Raw genomic sequence first — 15,455 nt, forward strand, 5'->3', positions numbered from 1 at the left:
TGAACCGTGTTACCGTAATCAGTTACCGTATTTAATTTTCTTATTTATTTTAAATATAAAATATCTGAATTTAATTTTTGATAATTATTATTATTTCTCTTTATAACGAAAGATTAGTAGAAAAACATCACTATGGTATTCTAAATGGCACAACAATCGCTTCGTTGTGATCGACTCGCAAATTTAACAATGCTGCGTGACCTTCACGTAGAAAATTTGACATCTGAAATAAAAACCAAGTAGTTTAGTTAATTTTTTTTTTTTAAATATTAATTTTTGTATAAATTTTGAATAAATTTGAATTAATATAGACGCAAAATTTTCTGAACGGCAAACAAAAACACATAATGCTTATGATAAAAAAAAGCGCTTGCAAGCTAAAAGCATGAAAATATTTTTTAAAACTTTATATAAAATAAGGACCGGTCATGTTTGGATATAACCGATTATACTCTCGTTATTCATAAGGATTAAAGGTAAGGAAATATTTTGGACACGCTTGGATACTATGGTAAATTGTATGTTATGAAAGTATTTTTTTTATCTTTATGAGGAAAGATTGATTCACACCAAAAGACATGAATCTTTTGCAAAAGCAACGTCGATTAGAGGACGCAAAATACATGTTTGATAACGTAACTGAGGATTTATCAAACGGATCATTATTGGCGCCACGACTTGGGTTTATGAACATGACGTCGAAAATTTCGAATAATCCAAGGAAACTTCTGTATTGTACGATACATGCCAAGTTTTTTTCCGGAATAAATTAAGCCATACTCAAATTCTAAAACATATGCAATTATATTTAGGATTTAAATAACATATTGCCTTCTATTTCATGGGCAAAAGCGTACCTGCAACAAATCGTCTGTTGAATTCATCACACATAATTGATCGTTTGCATTTGGTATATCTCTTAGGAATCCTATAAAATTAAAAAGAATAGGTACATATAACATACTCGTATATGGATAAAAACTTTTAATTGTTATATTGGTTGAACAAATGAATAATGAAACTTAAAAAAAAAAATAATTGTAAACATAAAAATAAACTTGGTTGTTTTCGAATGATGATTTGCTTTATATATTATGATATTTTTCTAAGATTTTATTCCGCAAGAAATAGAAATCCTGATTAGTTATTTTACAACAGTAAATGACTTTCTTTGAAATGAGAGAATTTTTCAAAATGCAAAGACATATGTATAGGCACAGGGCCATCTATTTACATGTGTTTCATATGAAACTTTCCAATGTTACCTTAGTAAAGAAGCAAATGATAATGCTTAATTACATATATCTCATGGACGCTATGCTTAAAATTCAAATCGATTGTTTTATGAAGAATTTACATCAGTTTTCAAAACTTTTAGGGAATACACAACTATTATTTTCAAAGTCAATGCTCTTTTTACTTTAAAACTACTAAGCTGAGTCTTTTAAATTTTTAACACTCGTTTTTCCAAGATACGTTCGGATAATTGCTGCCACTGCTTTCTTCGTAAAAACTTTACATAACATCTTCCAACATCATACTTACAACAAGAATATCAACATACAAGCATTGTTTTTTATTAAAGAGATTTAAATGGTGTCGTCGCAAAAAATTCACAAAAACACGCCTGCTTTTGCACGAAGTGTTCCTAATCCCCTCCTTAATTGTAAGTTTAATACAACACAGTCCGTTCTACAGGACTTTCACATCTGACAATACTAAATTAAATACTGCATATCCATAAAATATGTACCTGAGGATCCTTTTTCAGGGTGTTGAATACTATTCCATTGTTGCTGCAGGCGTTGAGAATATAGCTTTATTCGATCATTGTACTCTTCATTTTCAAGATTATGTAAATCCATAGCACCCACATCAATCATGTTCCTAAGAAAACAGGATAATTTGGGTATTTGATAACATTATTATATTTTAAGCTACAATATAAAAGTTATTTCACATCTGAGCTAGCGCCAAGCTATAAAAAATTTAACATATCGCTCATTTACATGACTCAAAAAACACGATTTTTAAGTTGGGTATGCAGAAATGTTTGCTAGTTCATTGTCCAAGTAAAAATTGCATTCTGAAGCGTAGATAAAAATGTAAACAGTAAAGATAAAAATGTGACGTCATTTAACCTCTTGTTATGCACATTATTTTTTAACCACAACAACAACACATCTCAGTTGTACCCGGGAGAAGTTTTTTTCAGAAAGAAATTTTGTGTTAAAACGATATTGGTGAAAGTGTAATTACAATTTTTTTGATTTTTCCTTTATATTTTTTACAAGTAACGTAAAAATTTGAAGCGAAGAACGTTAATGTTCAATTAAAAGCTTTAGTGCAGCCTTTTTCGTCCCCTTTTGCTCAGCATTATATTTCATATGCTATTAGTTTATTTAATAAACTTATAGTGCTTTTCTTTAGTCGACAGCTGAAAATAAATATCGACTTTTATGATTTTTTATGAGTTATGACTCTATTCATGGAAATAGCGATATGTAGTCAATAGTTAGTTACTGTGTAAGTTCTACATCTCGAAAGTGGTCTCATTACTTAAAACGCTGATGATTACACGAATTTGACGTCGATCAAAGTTATTGATGACGAGTATGAAAGTGGACGTTACATATCTACATATGTATGTACATTCTTGATTCTTCACTGAAGGAATCTAATATTCTCCTCAGCAAAATCTACACCAACCATATACATATAAAAACTTTTGTCGAAGACTCTACATTTCCGTCAGTCAACAATCCAAAAATTTATTATTTAAGTAGCAACAAAAAGACTTCAATAAAGTGCGATTTCTTTTATAGAGGTATGCATCCACTCCTCACAAACAGTGAGCTCGAAGCTTGTCAAGGAGTGCATGCCATCACTAATTGTAGCATCATGCTACAACCATATTAAACTTATCAGACCACGATGGTCTTGCAAGAAAAAACACCCTAACCCAAATTCCATATATATTGTATATACACACATGGCCAAATAATAAGTACATACGCCCGTGTAACGTTCAACGCCTAATAAATTCTTTTTTATTAAAGTTTAAAGAGAAATAATATCATATTTCATTTCATATAAGGCTTAAATAACAAAAATAAAGATATTTGTAATAAGAGTTGAAGTAGGTGCTTAAATTTCTAGCAAATAATAAAACGACTAAAAAAAATAGCTGGACAAAATATTAAGCACAGGTATCTTTGAATGAAAAAATTTATTAGTTTGAGTTTTCTGTCTCCTATTTTATTTTTATTTACTTCTTTCATCAGTATCTAGTACATCTATCCGCCATTATTTTCAATTCGTTTTGAGATTCGATTAGGCATACTGGATAAGTTTGTAGCACGTACCAATTGGAATCTCATACCCGGTTTTTTCAACAAAAATGCCATAACTAAGCTTTATTTTGGAACGATTGGCCCCAAATCCGTTACTTCAGCTCCCCCCAAAGGTTTTTAATCGGATTCAAGTCGGGAGATTGATATGGCCATTTAAGAGAACTCACACTATTGTCGGGAAATCAATCTTTTATCAACCTCAGAGTATGCTTAGGATCAGTATCCTGCTGAAATTTCCATATTAGCGTATAGCAGCATCGTGTTTTCCAAGATATCTTTATTTTTGAACATATTCATGGTGCCTGACATACGATGTATTGGTCATACACCATACCACGAAAAGCAATCCCAGACCATTATATTGGCGCCACCGTGTTTAACGGTCTTTTTTATAGACTGTGAATGCAATTTTTTACCTTTCGGAAGTCGAACATTCCGTCAGGCATCAATTCCAATCAAATTAATTTTTGTTTAGTCACTCCACAAGATATTGCGCCCAGTTTTACTCACCACTTGGGCCAGACAAATTTTGCTTAATTTTTCGCGAAATGTAATCTTATCTTAAATTATTATTTTTTCTTATGGTATTCTTCTGGCTATCCTGCCAGGTAAATTAGCTCGACATAGCCTTCGTCGGGTCATTCGGGAAAATATTATGCTACCAATATCGGCTAATATGATCCTTGAAGATATCAATGGGTCCTTTTTACGAGTGACGATACGGTTGTCCGTTGTTGTTGATGTCTTTTTAGGTCGACCTTAGACTTTGGCCCTCTTTTCTGAGGTTTAAGACGTTTTCTTTTTCCTCCGCACTGCAATGCTTTTTTTTACCCATCTATACAATTTTTTAGTTTTTAATGTGTTTTTAAAAAAAGCAAACCATTAAAATAACTTGTCCGATTTGCTGAAAATCTTAAAATAATTAACACTGTATTTATTATTTTGACCACTTAGAAACACGAATATCAACAATCAATTACCACGCCCACTACAAAGGAGGGATTCAGCATTTTCTTCTCACTATAATACAACTATCGAATTTAATTAAATCAACCAAACATTCAAAATTCAATCTTGAATGCAGCTCAAAGGAATGTACTTATAAATTTGACCATATGTGTACATATAATAGGAAAAAGTGAGACTAAAAATTTTAGAGGACGCAACTTGTCAGGGAGAAAAATAAGTTGGAAACATATAGACACGTTGTCCTCCACTGTCCAGCTTTCGTCAGACTAATAGCCGGCTCAATAAATTAATGGCTAGCTTAGGAGCAGGGCATCACAACGAACATGCGCCTGTAGTTATCCAAATTGAGCTTATGTTTGATAATCTGTTCTCCTTCAAGCTCAAGTATACTGACCTATTTAAAGTATTATTCGAATTTAGGATATTAAATGCAAGCATCGCAAAAACTATACAAATCCATCAACTTTATAAGTATGTAACTCCCTCTATTTCTCATACGCATTTTAACACCCATTTGTTGGATACTATTCTAATACAGATTTCGATCTTATTTAACCGAAAATCCACAGGTTCCTATTCTTAAGTTTTTCACTGTTATTGTACCATGCAGTTTCAGTCTTTACATATGGATTATTTTGTAAAATATAATAACACCTTTTAATAAAAAATATTATGGTAATTTAAATTGACTTACATAGCCGTACTTTGCACTAAGCGACATAATGCATTCTCATCTTTTCTAGGTAATGATTGCGCAAACTCGTTGCTAAGATTTTCAGAATTAGTTTGCCTTAAAGCTGGACTATTATGAATCGCAGGATCAGCTAGTAGGTAAGTCCGTTCACTTGGCTCATAGTTATACTGCAACAGTGATTGATAAAGATACAACGTATCATTTGCATTCCTAAACTAACCTGATTTCCAATATCTTCTGAACAATGAATACATCCGCAAAATGTTCTTAAACAATTCCATACTGGGCGTAAGTACTCCATTTCATTTCACTTTAAAAAATAAAAACAATGATAATGGATGAAACAACTCCAATAAATCTCTTAACCGTACATAGTTCTATCACTTGATCTAATATATCGACTTAACATTAAGTTCGTTCATATTGCTGAATAAATTACTTATTGTTGTTTTGAGCGTCTACACGCACAATTCTTAATATCTTAACAGTTTTGTTTCCACTCAATTAATATGTTTAACCGTCCATACACGATATTCAAGAGCATTCGATCGGTATGTGCGCATATGAGTGTTTTGGATAGTGTGCATACGATTCCACGATTTTTTATAATCGGTGTGCACCCAAGTATGCCCTTTATGACCTATTGGACACGCAGAACTCTGCTTGGTTGTATGGTTTCTCGGCGGAGCATTCGACGGTAAAAGCTCTAAAGTGATCACATGCACGTGTGCATCAAGATGCCATGGAAGTCTAATGAGTTTCACCGTTAACAAGAGCTCGAATCCCTTGAATCATTTACTGAACGCTTTGCGGAGATCCCTAATCAATCAATCGGGTCAAGAAGGGGGCCGTCGCCCCGGTCGCAATGTCTTGGGGCGGCAAAACGATCTTCGCTGTTTTTTAATATTCAGAAAAATACTTCAAAAATTTTTTTTAATTTATTATAAATGATAAAGAGTTGTATACTCACAATGTAATAATCTGAATAACAATCAGTCTTTGAATTTGTCTTATATCTTTTTTCTAGTGATAGAACTTAAAGATGCACTTTTTTAGCTTTGATCGCAACAGTATCTTTATTTTTACTCTGTCGTCGCGACGTGTCACTCTCATAGTTACCCTATGCTTTGAATGTAATAAATACTTCAATTTCTCGAAATTTTCAAAAATGGTATTTAAAAACTCCAATTCGGGCAAAAATTCCTGCAAATTGTGTCAAAAGTGTACAAGATATAAAGCGAAAATGGGTTTTTTCTATGGCTTTTAATAAGATGTCTGTAAATTTACTATCAATTTCCTCAAAAACCGTTTTGTGAGAGTTTTGGAACTTCAAAATTTGCGTGGCTTCTAGTTCCTAAATTTTACATACTTAATATGGAAGATATTTTGTAAAAATTCACTTTTGTTCGAACCACCTCATGAAACTTGTAGGTAGGTAGATAAAGAGGGGGCGGCAGAACATTCTTGGCCCCGGACGCCCAAAGTTGTAGCTACGCCACTGACCATAATCGTCTGGTTGGATGCGGTATATCCACCGAGATAGGGCCACTTCAATTGAACTCACTGAAGAAGATGATAACTGCAACTTGTTGCAAAGGCTTGCGCCAACATTGGAGCTGATGCTAAGCCTAGCTATAATACCAGTTCAGCCGGGAGCGAACTTGGTAGTCAAAGTATGGCTACAAAGAAATAAAGGGAAGGAGATGCCAAAAGTAGGGCTGCCAACTTTAAGTTTGAACCGAGGGACAATCCAAGGAAAGCGACAAGTCAGGAATAAAAGGAAAACGGGTGTAATCGATAAAAACTCGTGTTCCTATGATTCCAATTACTACTCAAGAACTGAAGAGACAGTTAAACGGTTGAGGGAAGCCTGCCGACAAGTATTTGAAGTGGCTCCAATAGCATGAAGTATTCAATCCTAATGGTGGTTCCCGAAATTGAAAAATTACAGGAAGCAATTTAATCTTGCGAAACCTTCCATTATGAAGAGGATTCAGATAATTATTAAAATCTTCTCAGGTAAAAAAAAGAAGAAAAAAGCAAAAAAGAAACCCTTAGAAACCTTTTTGTAATGCTATAACCAGGTAAGTGGTAAGCAGTGGCTACGCCAGTAAAGAAGAGTACCGTCTAGTTTATCAAATTGCTGTGATGCAAGTATGTAAGGGTCAGCCACTTCCGTTACTTTTCGTTACTTAGGTTCGGCTATGATTACTCTTGAAGATCTGCCCACACTCGTCTTCTGGTAGATCGTCACCACTAATTCTTTATTAGCCAAGAATGGACACTAGTTCCTTAGCATCAGCTCCAATGTTGTCGCAAGCTTTTGTCCCTAGCCAAAGTTTAGCTCCAGAGCTATGTGCCGGTTACAAAGTTTGGCTAAGCATGGTAACATTCCAGGTCTGGTCTACATCGAAGCGAACACAAAGGTCCTTAATGCCAGAACTCCTTGACTCGGTAAGGCCGCCGTTACTTCCCAAGGCGATCCGGTGTTGGGAAGGCTCCGTTAAATTACTGCCGAAATTATCCAAAACGGCACGAGAGTCGTATAATACCCTGGATTAGGAGAAGACTGCTTTTAGTCATCAAAGGCATGCGATCCCGACAACCCGTTTAAGGAGAACTATACAGGACTTCTCACACCGATTAAGAGGGACCGAATGACGTTGCGATTAAGCTCTTGCACTACGTCCACGTGCCTGCCAATCACAGTGGTGGTTGAATATATGTACAAACTTTATTGCAAAAGAACAAAAAATCAAATATAAAATAAAAAGGAGATTTAAATTAATTAGACATGGTTTCAATTAAGAAGAAATACCTTTCGGTAAGAAAAGTATGAACATACACAACAGTTTCGCTTAGAATTGTTAAATTGGCCTTAAGAAATTCATAGGATCCTTAACAGAAAGCTCTGTCTGTAGTGTTGGATAATTAACCGGTCGCTTAACCCATAGGTGACTTGCAGTGTGTTTAAATTACTTTCGATAAATTTATCGATAAATTGTCTGTAGCCTACCTAGATAGCAAAAAAGTTAAAGGGTAGTTTATTGTATGTTTTGTAAACTGCATTGGTATGATTTCTTTTTATAGGTGACGTGTTTTTTGATAAATTAGTATTTGATGTAATAAAAACAATGATATCAATAATGTAGGTAAGGGGATAAAGTAATGTGAACGAATTTATATTAAGTTTAGAGTATTTGTCTAGATTTGGAATACTATTGTCGGCTTTGGCATTATTTGCCACATCTTTATTTACACTCCGCAATTGGGTGCGTAGCTGCAAGAAAAAACTCAATGGGTCTTTTGAAGGTACTGTGAACATTGCATTTTTTCATCCATACTGTAATGCTGGAGGTGGCGGAGAGAGAGTTCTGTGGTGTGCAGTACGGGCTTTGCAAGTAAGAACATTTAAATATCTAACTTATAGGCTTAATAAATTGAAGTCTTCTATTAATACACACGTAACATTTGCTGATACAAATCTCAAAATAACACAAAAAGATAAGAATTTAATTTGTATCCTAAAAATTATGCCTAATGTAAGGTAAATTAAAATAAAAATATAACTAAATAACACTGTCATTACATTAATTATACTTTATAACGAACGCAGTATTTTCAGAATGTTGCAATTGTTTATTACAAAATGTCAATTTCTTAAAGAAATTCAGTATGTTTTCTTGAGGTTTTATTTAAAAAATGTAAAATTTATTTTTTTTTGTTGCTGCATATTTATAAATTTAAAAATATATTGTTTTTTGTTTTTATTTTATTTCTTTATAAGAATGTGTAACCTTTTTTAATGATTATTTTTTGTGTATATTATTATAGGCTAAATATGACAATATCAAAATTGTGATATACACAGGAGATATCGACAGTTCACCAAATAGCATTTTAAAAAAAGTGCAAGGTACTTTCAACATAAATGTCGACGAACAAAATACAAGTTTTGTGTACTTAAAACGCCGAATGTTAGTCGAAACGAAGTTTTATCCGTATTTTACGTTATTGGGCCAAAGTCTTGGATCAATTATTTTAGGATTAGAGGCACTTTGCAAATTCCCCCCGGATATTTATATAGACACAACTGGATATGCTTTTACTTTACCCTTGTTCCGTTATATTGGTGGCTGTAAAGTTGGATGCTATGTGCACTATCCTACAATAAGCATGGATATGCTGCGGCGTGTTCAACAACGGGAGTATTGCCACAATAATCAAGCATACGTTGTTAGAAATCCATTCATTACATGGCTGAAGGTTATATACTATTGGTTGTTCGCTAAGGTTCGTATGAGAAATGTTTACTAAAATATTTAGTTTTATTTCCTAGCCCCTACATACCTAATATAGATTTTCGAACATCCGGTTGTAAGTTATCTTAATAATTTAATAATTTTATTTATTGACTTAAATTAAATTTTTAATATTTTGGCTGGGCTTCAGACTATCGTCTCAGCATTTCCGAGATAAAATGGGTATGGGTGGATAGAGGAGAGAATAAACAATTTAACAGGTTCCCTGTCCAATGTATCACATGTGATACAAAATTATTTTCTTGTACCCTGTCTACAGCGTCCATGTATCATATATGATACATATGATATATGATATCCCTGTCCCCATACAAAAATTAATTTTTAACGGTACACGTGCAACACTTATTATTGAAATTATATTGCGGTAGGCATTTTTAGAGGTTATCGATGTATTTTTGAACTATCCCACACATCTTGACAGCGATATAACGGTAAAAAAATTTGTATCAGCTATGATACACGAACGTGTCACTACGAAGTTGAATTGCATACGCTCTAATAAGTGTTGAACGTGTACCGTCAAAAATTAATTTTTGTATGGGGACAGGGAACCTGTTAAAGTACGTATTTTTCACTTATATATCCACTACCACTTCATTAAATTGAAATTTTGAGACGATATTAGAAAATTTCTCCAATGTTTTCAATTAATCCAGTATTTGAGATTAAAAATTAAATTTAAATCTTATTTCAATTATTTTTATACTCTTACAACATGTTGCTACAGTTAATAATTGTTTTAGTCACCTAACGGTTATTTGTATGACCTAAAACTAATTGAGATAGATATTATATAAATGAGTAGTCTGTAACTTGAGTAAAAATGGAGGTATTTAAATAAAGCTTGGTACATACATATACAAAAAACTATGGATGAGTTCGTTGATGGGTGTAATCGGACCACTGCCACGCCCAAAAAACGCAATTAATCATAAACCTATAAAGTACCATAACTTAGCCGCATTTTTGAAGCAACGAATTACATTAAGGAGGGTCACCTGTGGTTTGAAAATCTTCATATCATCCAAAACAATAAAGTTATTTCACCCGATAAATCCATAGACACTAAATTTCACCCTCGAGATGGCAGGGGAGGGTTTTGTATGAACCCTGTTTAAAGTGTCGGTTCACCGCCCTCTTAAAGGTGAAATCACATATGCATCTCGGGAGCTGCTTGATAGGTTTCAACCAAATTCGATATACATTCTTCTGATATTATCATGATTCAGTGCGAAAATGGGTAAAATCAGACTATAACCATGCCTACTTCCCATTTAACACAATTTTAAATACCTTTTTTTGTCAAAAATGGGCTGAATTGGGTCAATACTTCTTTTATAAATTTAACATAAAGATTTTCGAACATATCACAATGCATCTTTGTGTCTAAAATTGATAAAATTAAGCGAAAACTTGATCTACCCCTTTATATCTAATATAAGGATTTTCGAACATTCGACTGACTTTACTCTATAAGTTTAGCCATTCTATGTGAAGTACTTTAATGAAACCCTATGTACATTTAATTAGTATGGCATATTAATAGTATGTAGTTATGGACAATGCTACCCCAACTCCTATATACTACGTATAATGGTTTTCATTATTCCAGCAAGCTTTGTACCGGTCAGTGGGTATTATTGATATATGAAATTGCTTCAAAATTTGTTCTCAAATATAATTTAACAATATCAAGATTAATTCAATCAGCCCGTCGATTTCTTTGCCCCCAATATTCGCCGTAAAATGATATCCGTCTTTCCACTTGTATTTAAACCGTTCAGGTTTTTCAAAATGTGTGAAACTTTAATGAAACTAAACGGACAAGTTTTCTTAAAAATTATGTGGTTTATGTGTATATTAAATTTAGCCTTTTCGACTGAGTTCATATCACATATAATTTTAGCTGAGGCGAACTAAAATATAGCAATAAAAGTCGATCTATGTTTATGGCCTTCAATATAAGTCAAGAACATACCAAATGCGACTGTAATTTATTCATGATTTCATTGTATAATGGATGTTTAATTCTTTCCCAACAGTTTTTAGTATAAAGTTTTATCATCACCTGAAGAAATTGCCCGGGCTTTGATTCTTTCGAGTTACAAGAGTAAAAAATGTTCAGCTATACTCGAACTTAGCCGATATTATTATAAGGCAGCGCTACATATTTGACTTTCATATATAATTTTGTGGTTTTAAACGCATACATATAAGTAACATAAATAAAATAAATTTAAAAACAAATAAGTAGAGAATGGTTACTCATAAAAGATAAACATGCTTATACAGTACAAATAAACATTTATGTGGTATGCTCTCAATTATCCTAAAATATTTATTTCAATTTTTTCGAGCGATAGATGTAATAATTGTATTTCCTGGCTTAAACTTTTTGTGCGTTTCATTTCATTTAAATTTCAATCCGATATCCAACAATTAAAATAGGTCCGTTGTTCAGTTATCAGTTATGTTCAAAACTGTAAAAATACTGTAACTGTCAAATTAAGAATGTCAAGTATTCATTTTCATGACAACGGTAATATATCAAGTTGTAATTTAAAAATTGCGTAGTGCCAAAGATTGGAATGGGACCTAATCCGACTACTCTTATGTTAAGTCTATTGATGTAACAAAATTAAATGGTGAAACTTATGTATATAATTGTTATGAAAAGTGACATAAGTCTCTCCTCCAGCCCCAATATACCCAATACACTGACTTTTGACCATTCAGATGAGTTTATGCTGCATATACAACGGTTTAGTGTCAAAAATTTCATTGGTCCATTTTTTGGTAAATAACGCCAAAAATTAATGAAAATGGTTCATAGTTTTCCTGACCTTCTAAGATGCTTATTCTATAGACATCTAAACTTTTTATCATTACATTGGATGTGTTTTTAATTTAATTAACTTATGTATATTCTATCAATAGCTAGAACATACCTTTTTTTACATATTTGACTTCACTCTGTTCCGTTAATAATAGCTAAATATTACAGCTTTCACTTTTCATCGTGTGATTATATTTATAAAGAGTATTTGCTTTGACCATTGCGTTATCAAGTTTATAATGTATGGCATACTTATAAATACAGTCGTAATTCTATTCTGCCAGTATATACTTATTATAACCGAAATTATATGTAAAAATTATTTTTTCGTGTTTAGCTCTACAGCTGGGTTGGCCAATGCTCTGATACTATCATGGTTAATTCCACATGGACTGAAAATCATATTCGCGATTTATGGGGAGTACCATTTAAAACTCATCGCGTATACCCGCCCTGCGAAGTGAAGAATATTAAAAAGCTGAAACGCAATGAAAATACAGATAATATTTTAATTTTATCTATTGGTCAATTCCGACCGGAAAAAGATCATCCACTACAATTGCAAGCAATGTATGAACTGCGAACTATTTTATCTAGAAATGAAGATCTGTGGAATAAAGTAAAACTTGTCATTGTCGGTTCATGTCGAAATGAAAGCGATTATGAACGTCTTAAGAACATGCAAGACTTGGCAAAGCATCTGTCACTTGAAAACTCAGTGGAATTCAAAGTTAACGTTCATTTTCAAGATCTTCTGCAGTTATATCAAAAAGCCGGAATTGGAATTCATACAATGTGGAATGAACACTTTGGAATCGGGGTGGTTGAATGCATGGCTGCTGGTATGATAATGGTTGCTCACCGATCAGGAGGGCCTTTATTAGATATTATCGAGACGTCTGAAGGAAGCCAAAATGGATATTTAGCAGTTTCCGCTATTGAATACGCGAATTGCATTTTAAGCATTATATATAATTCGAAGGAATTAAATGACACAATTCGAAATGCAGCGAGGTAAGTGAAATCGGTTAAAATAATAGGCTAATCTTATTTGATTTAATTGTATACAATCTTAGATTTAATAAATTTAGACTTAATGTAATTCTATTGCCAATAAATACTACTTATATTTTTTAATATTTTCTGGTAAATATATGCCAGAATTTTATGATGTAGCAACATTTCTACACAAATTAAGATTGGTACAAAATTTTAATTTGATGCCAGGAATGGAAGTATGCAGTAGAATCTGTAGCCCCGCCCCTACTATGTTTAATGTACATATCCTACAATCACTAGGTAAAACTCCTGATGTGGTTTCAGCTATTCTGGTGCGCAGTACAGCCTCTATCCACCTGCGTACTGTAAGTGTCACATTTATTTTCTCCAGTGCCCTTGCCACGCTCCCGTGGGACGCTTTGTCAAAGGCACCTTCGATGTCTATGAAGGCGCATAACGTCACCTCCTCCGTATCTAGCGAGCTCTGTATCTCCGAGGTTAGCTGGTACAGGGCAGTGTTCGTCGATCTGCCTGCTCTGTACGCATGCTGATTTGCATGCAAGGGTGCAGTTACGAGAGCCTTCGATCTTATTTCCTGGTCTAAGATCTTTTCCATACTTTTTAGTAGGAATGAGGTTCGACTGATCGGTCTAAAGGATTTAGCCAGCGAATAGTCTTTCCTTCCCACATTCGCTATACTGATCACCTTTGCTGTCCTCCAGAGTTCAGAGATATACGCCAGCGCCAGGCTATCTCTCATCAGCTGTACAAGGTGTGGAGGTAGGATCTGCTCATCTTGTTGTAGAAGCGCCGGAAAGATGCCGTCCGCGCCAGACTTGAATTTGTCGAACGAGGCCGTGGCCCACCTGACTGCCTCCGCATTTGTCGTATAAGTGCCATCGCCTTTTTGAATCGCTAATTCTGTGTTCGCCTTACCCTTGGCCAGAGCTTTGTGCAGTCTAGCTGCTTTTGCTGCTGAAGAGACGTTCTCTCAGAAATTCCTGAAATTTTCTTGTTTTGCAGACCTAATCTCCTTATTATAAGCAGTTAGGCTGCTTTTATAATCCTCACAGTTCCCAGTACGCTTGGATTTATTGAAAGGCTTACGTACCTTAGATCGGAGATCCGAGAGTTTATTGGACCACCAGGGGCAGTTGCGCTCCTTAGTGATCGTCTTTAGGGGGCAGCTGCAGTGGTACTCGTTTGTGATGGCCTGATTCAGCGCAGATATCTTGCAAAGTATAAAATCGCCTGTACATTTCCCCTATCTTCATGTGCCTAATGTAAAGATTCTCAAATTTTCACTTGACTTTTACCATATACTCGTAAATTTGTCAATATGTGAGGAATCTTAGTGAAACTTAGACAATATACCTGATTATCTGACTTTCCACCTGATTTTAAAACGTTTAAGTTGGGCCAAATAACTGATATTTTAATTAAATTAAGTGCATATCTTTTGTTAGAGGTATTACCAATATAAGGTTTCTTAAATTTTATTTGTATTTTCAGATCATCAGTGGAAAGATTTTCGGAAGAAGAGTTCGAAGTCAACTTCCTTCGTGCAGTGACCCCATTATTTAACGAATCATGAAGTGCATTCCCGACTTCCTATAAAATCAAATAGATGTTGAATTGATTGTTTTTACATAATTTTGTAAGATAAGTATATTGTGATTTATCTCCTTTTCGGAAAAAGAAATTAAATCCAAGCTATATTAATTTATATATTTTTATAATGCATTGAATATTTAAATTAATGTATGTTCAGTTTTTTTACTGACTGCAAGGCTTTGGAAAAAAGTAAATTATACGATATAACAATGCTTTTGTTTTTCCTGTTTAAGAAATTAAAAATAAATAATTTTAGCAAGAAATGGACTTTATTTTTTAATCATGTTGCAATAGAGCACACAAGTCGGACAAGTATTTCGACGATATAAAAATCGTGAATTTTTTAGTTTAACTTTAAATGGCTTTTTAAAAACTTATAAATTATTTCAACTAATAACAACTCCGAAGTCAGCAATTAAATATTATTTCAAAGAAACCTAAAAATATTTGTTATTAATTTCATGTGTTGACATACATATGTAAGTACATTATACTAAGAACAACAAAGAATACCAAGTTTAAACTTAACAAAGGTGAAGGAGACTTTGGTTAAATGTATAACCCCTTTTAGTTGCACTAGTTTTTTAACTCGTACTTTTTTTTCAAAAATAATTTTATTTATTGAATCTGCTTTTTCTTAAAGCCTAACAATATGTTATAAAATC

At 33.4% G+C, this 15,455-nt stretch overlaps 2 protein-coding genes across 2 annotated transcripts; one reads left to right on the forward strand and one right to left on the reverse strand.

Moving 5' to 3' along the window:
* On the reverse strand, window positions 1-5,422 carry LOC105233976 (uncharacterized). Its single transcript, XM_011216159.3, has 5 exons — window positions 5,237-5,422; window positions 5,017-5,183; window positions 1,754-1,887; window positions 858-928; window positions 1-223 (listed from the first exon to the last, which is right to left on the reverse strand). Exons 1-5 carry the CDS (start codon window positions 5,315-5,317, stop codon window positions 131-133), a joined length of 546 nt encoding a protein of 181 aa, XP_011214461.1. The 5' UTR covers window positions 5,318-5,422; the 3' UTR covers window positions 1-130.
* A 2,586-nt stretch (window positions 5,423-8,008) lies between these two features.
* On the forward strand, window positions 8,009-15,216 carry LOC105233977 (GDP-Man:Man(3)GlcNAc(2)-PP-Dol alpha-1,2-mannosyltransferase). The gene is made up of 5 exons (XM_011216160.4): window positions 8,009-8,164; window positions 8,225-8,417; window positions 8,851-9,309; window positions 12,515-13,191; window positions 14,689-15,216. The coding sequence occupies exons 1-5, from the start codon at window positions 8,151-8,153 to the stop codon at window positions 14,768-14,770; spliced, it is 1,425 nt and encodes a 474-aa protein (XP_011214462.1). The 5' UTR covers window positions 8,009-8,150; the 3' UTR covers window positions 14,771-15,216.
* Window positions 15,217-15,455: the final 239 nt, after the last annotated feature.

The sequence above is a fragment of the Bactrocera dorsalis genome, chromosome 5 (genome assembly GCF_023373825.1).
Source record: "Bactrocera dorsalis isolate Fly_Bdor chromosome 5, ASM2337382v1, whole genome shotgun sequence".
Lineage (NCBI taxonomy): Eukaryota > Metazoa > Arthropoda > Insecta > Diptera > Tephritidae > Bactrocera > Bactrocera dorsalis.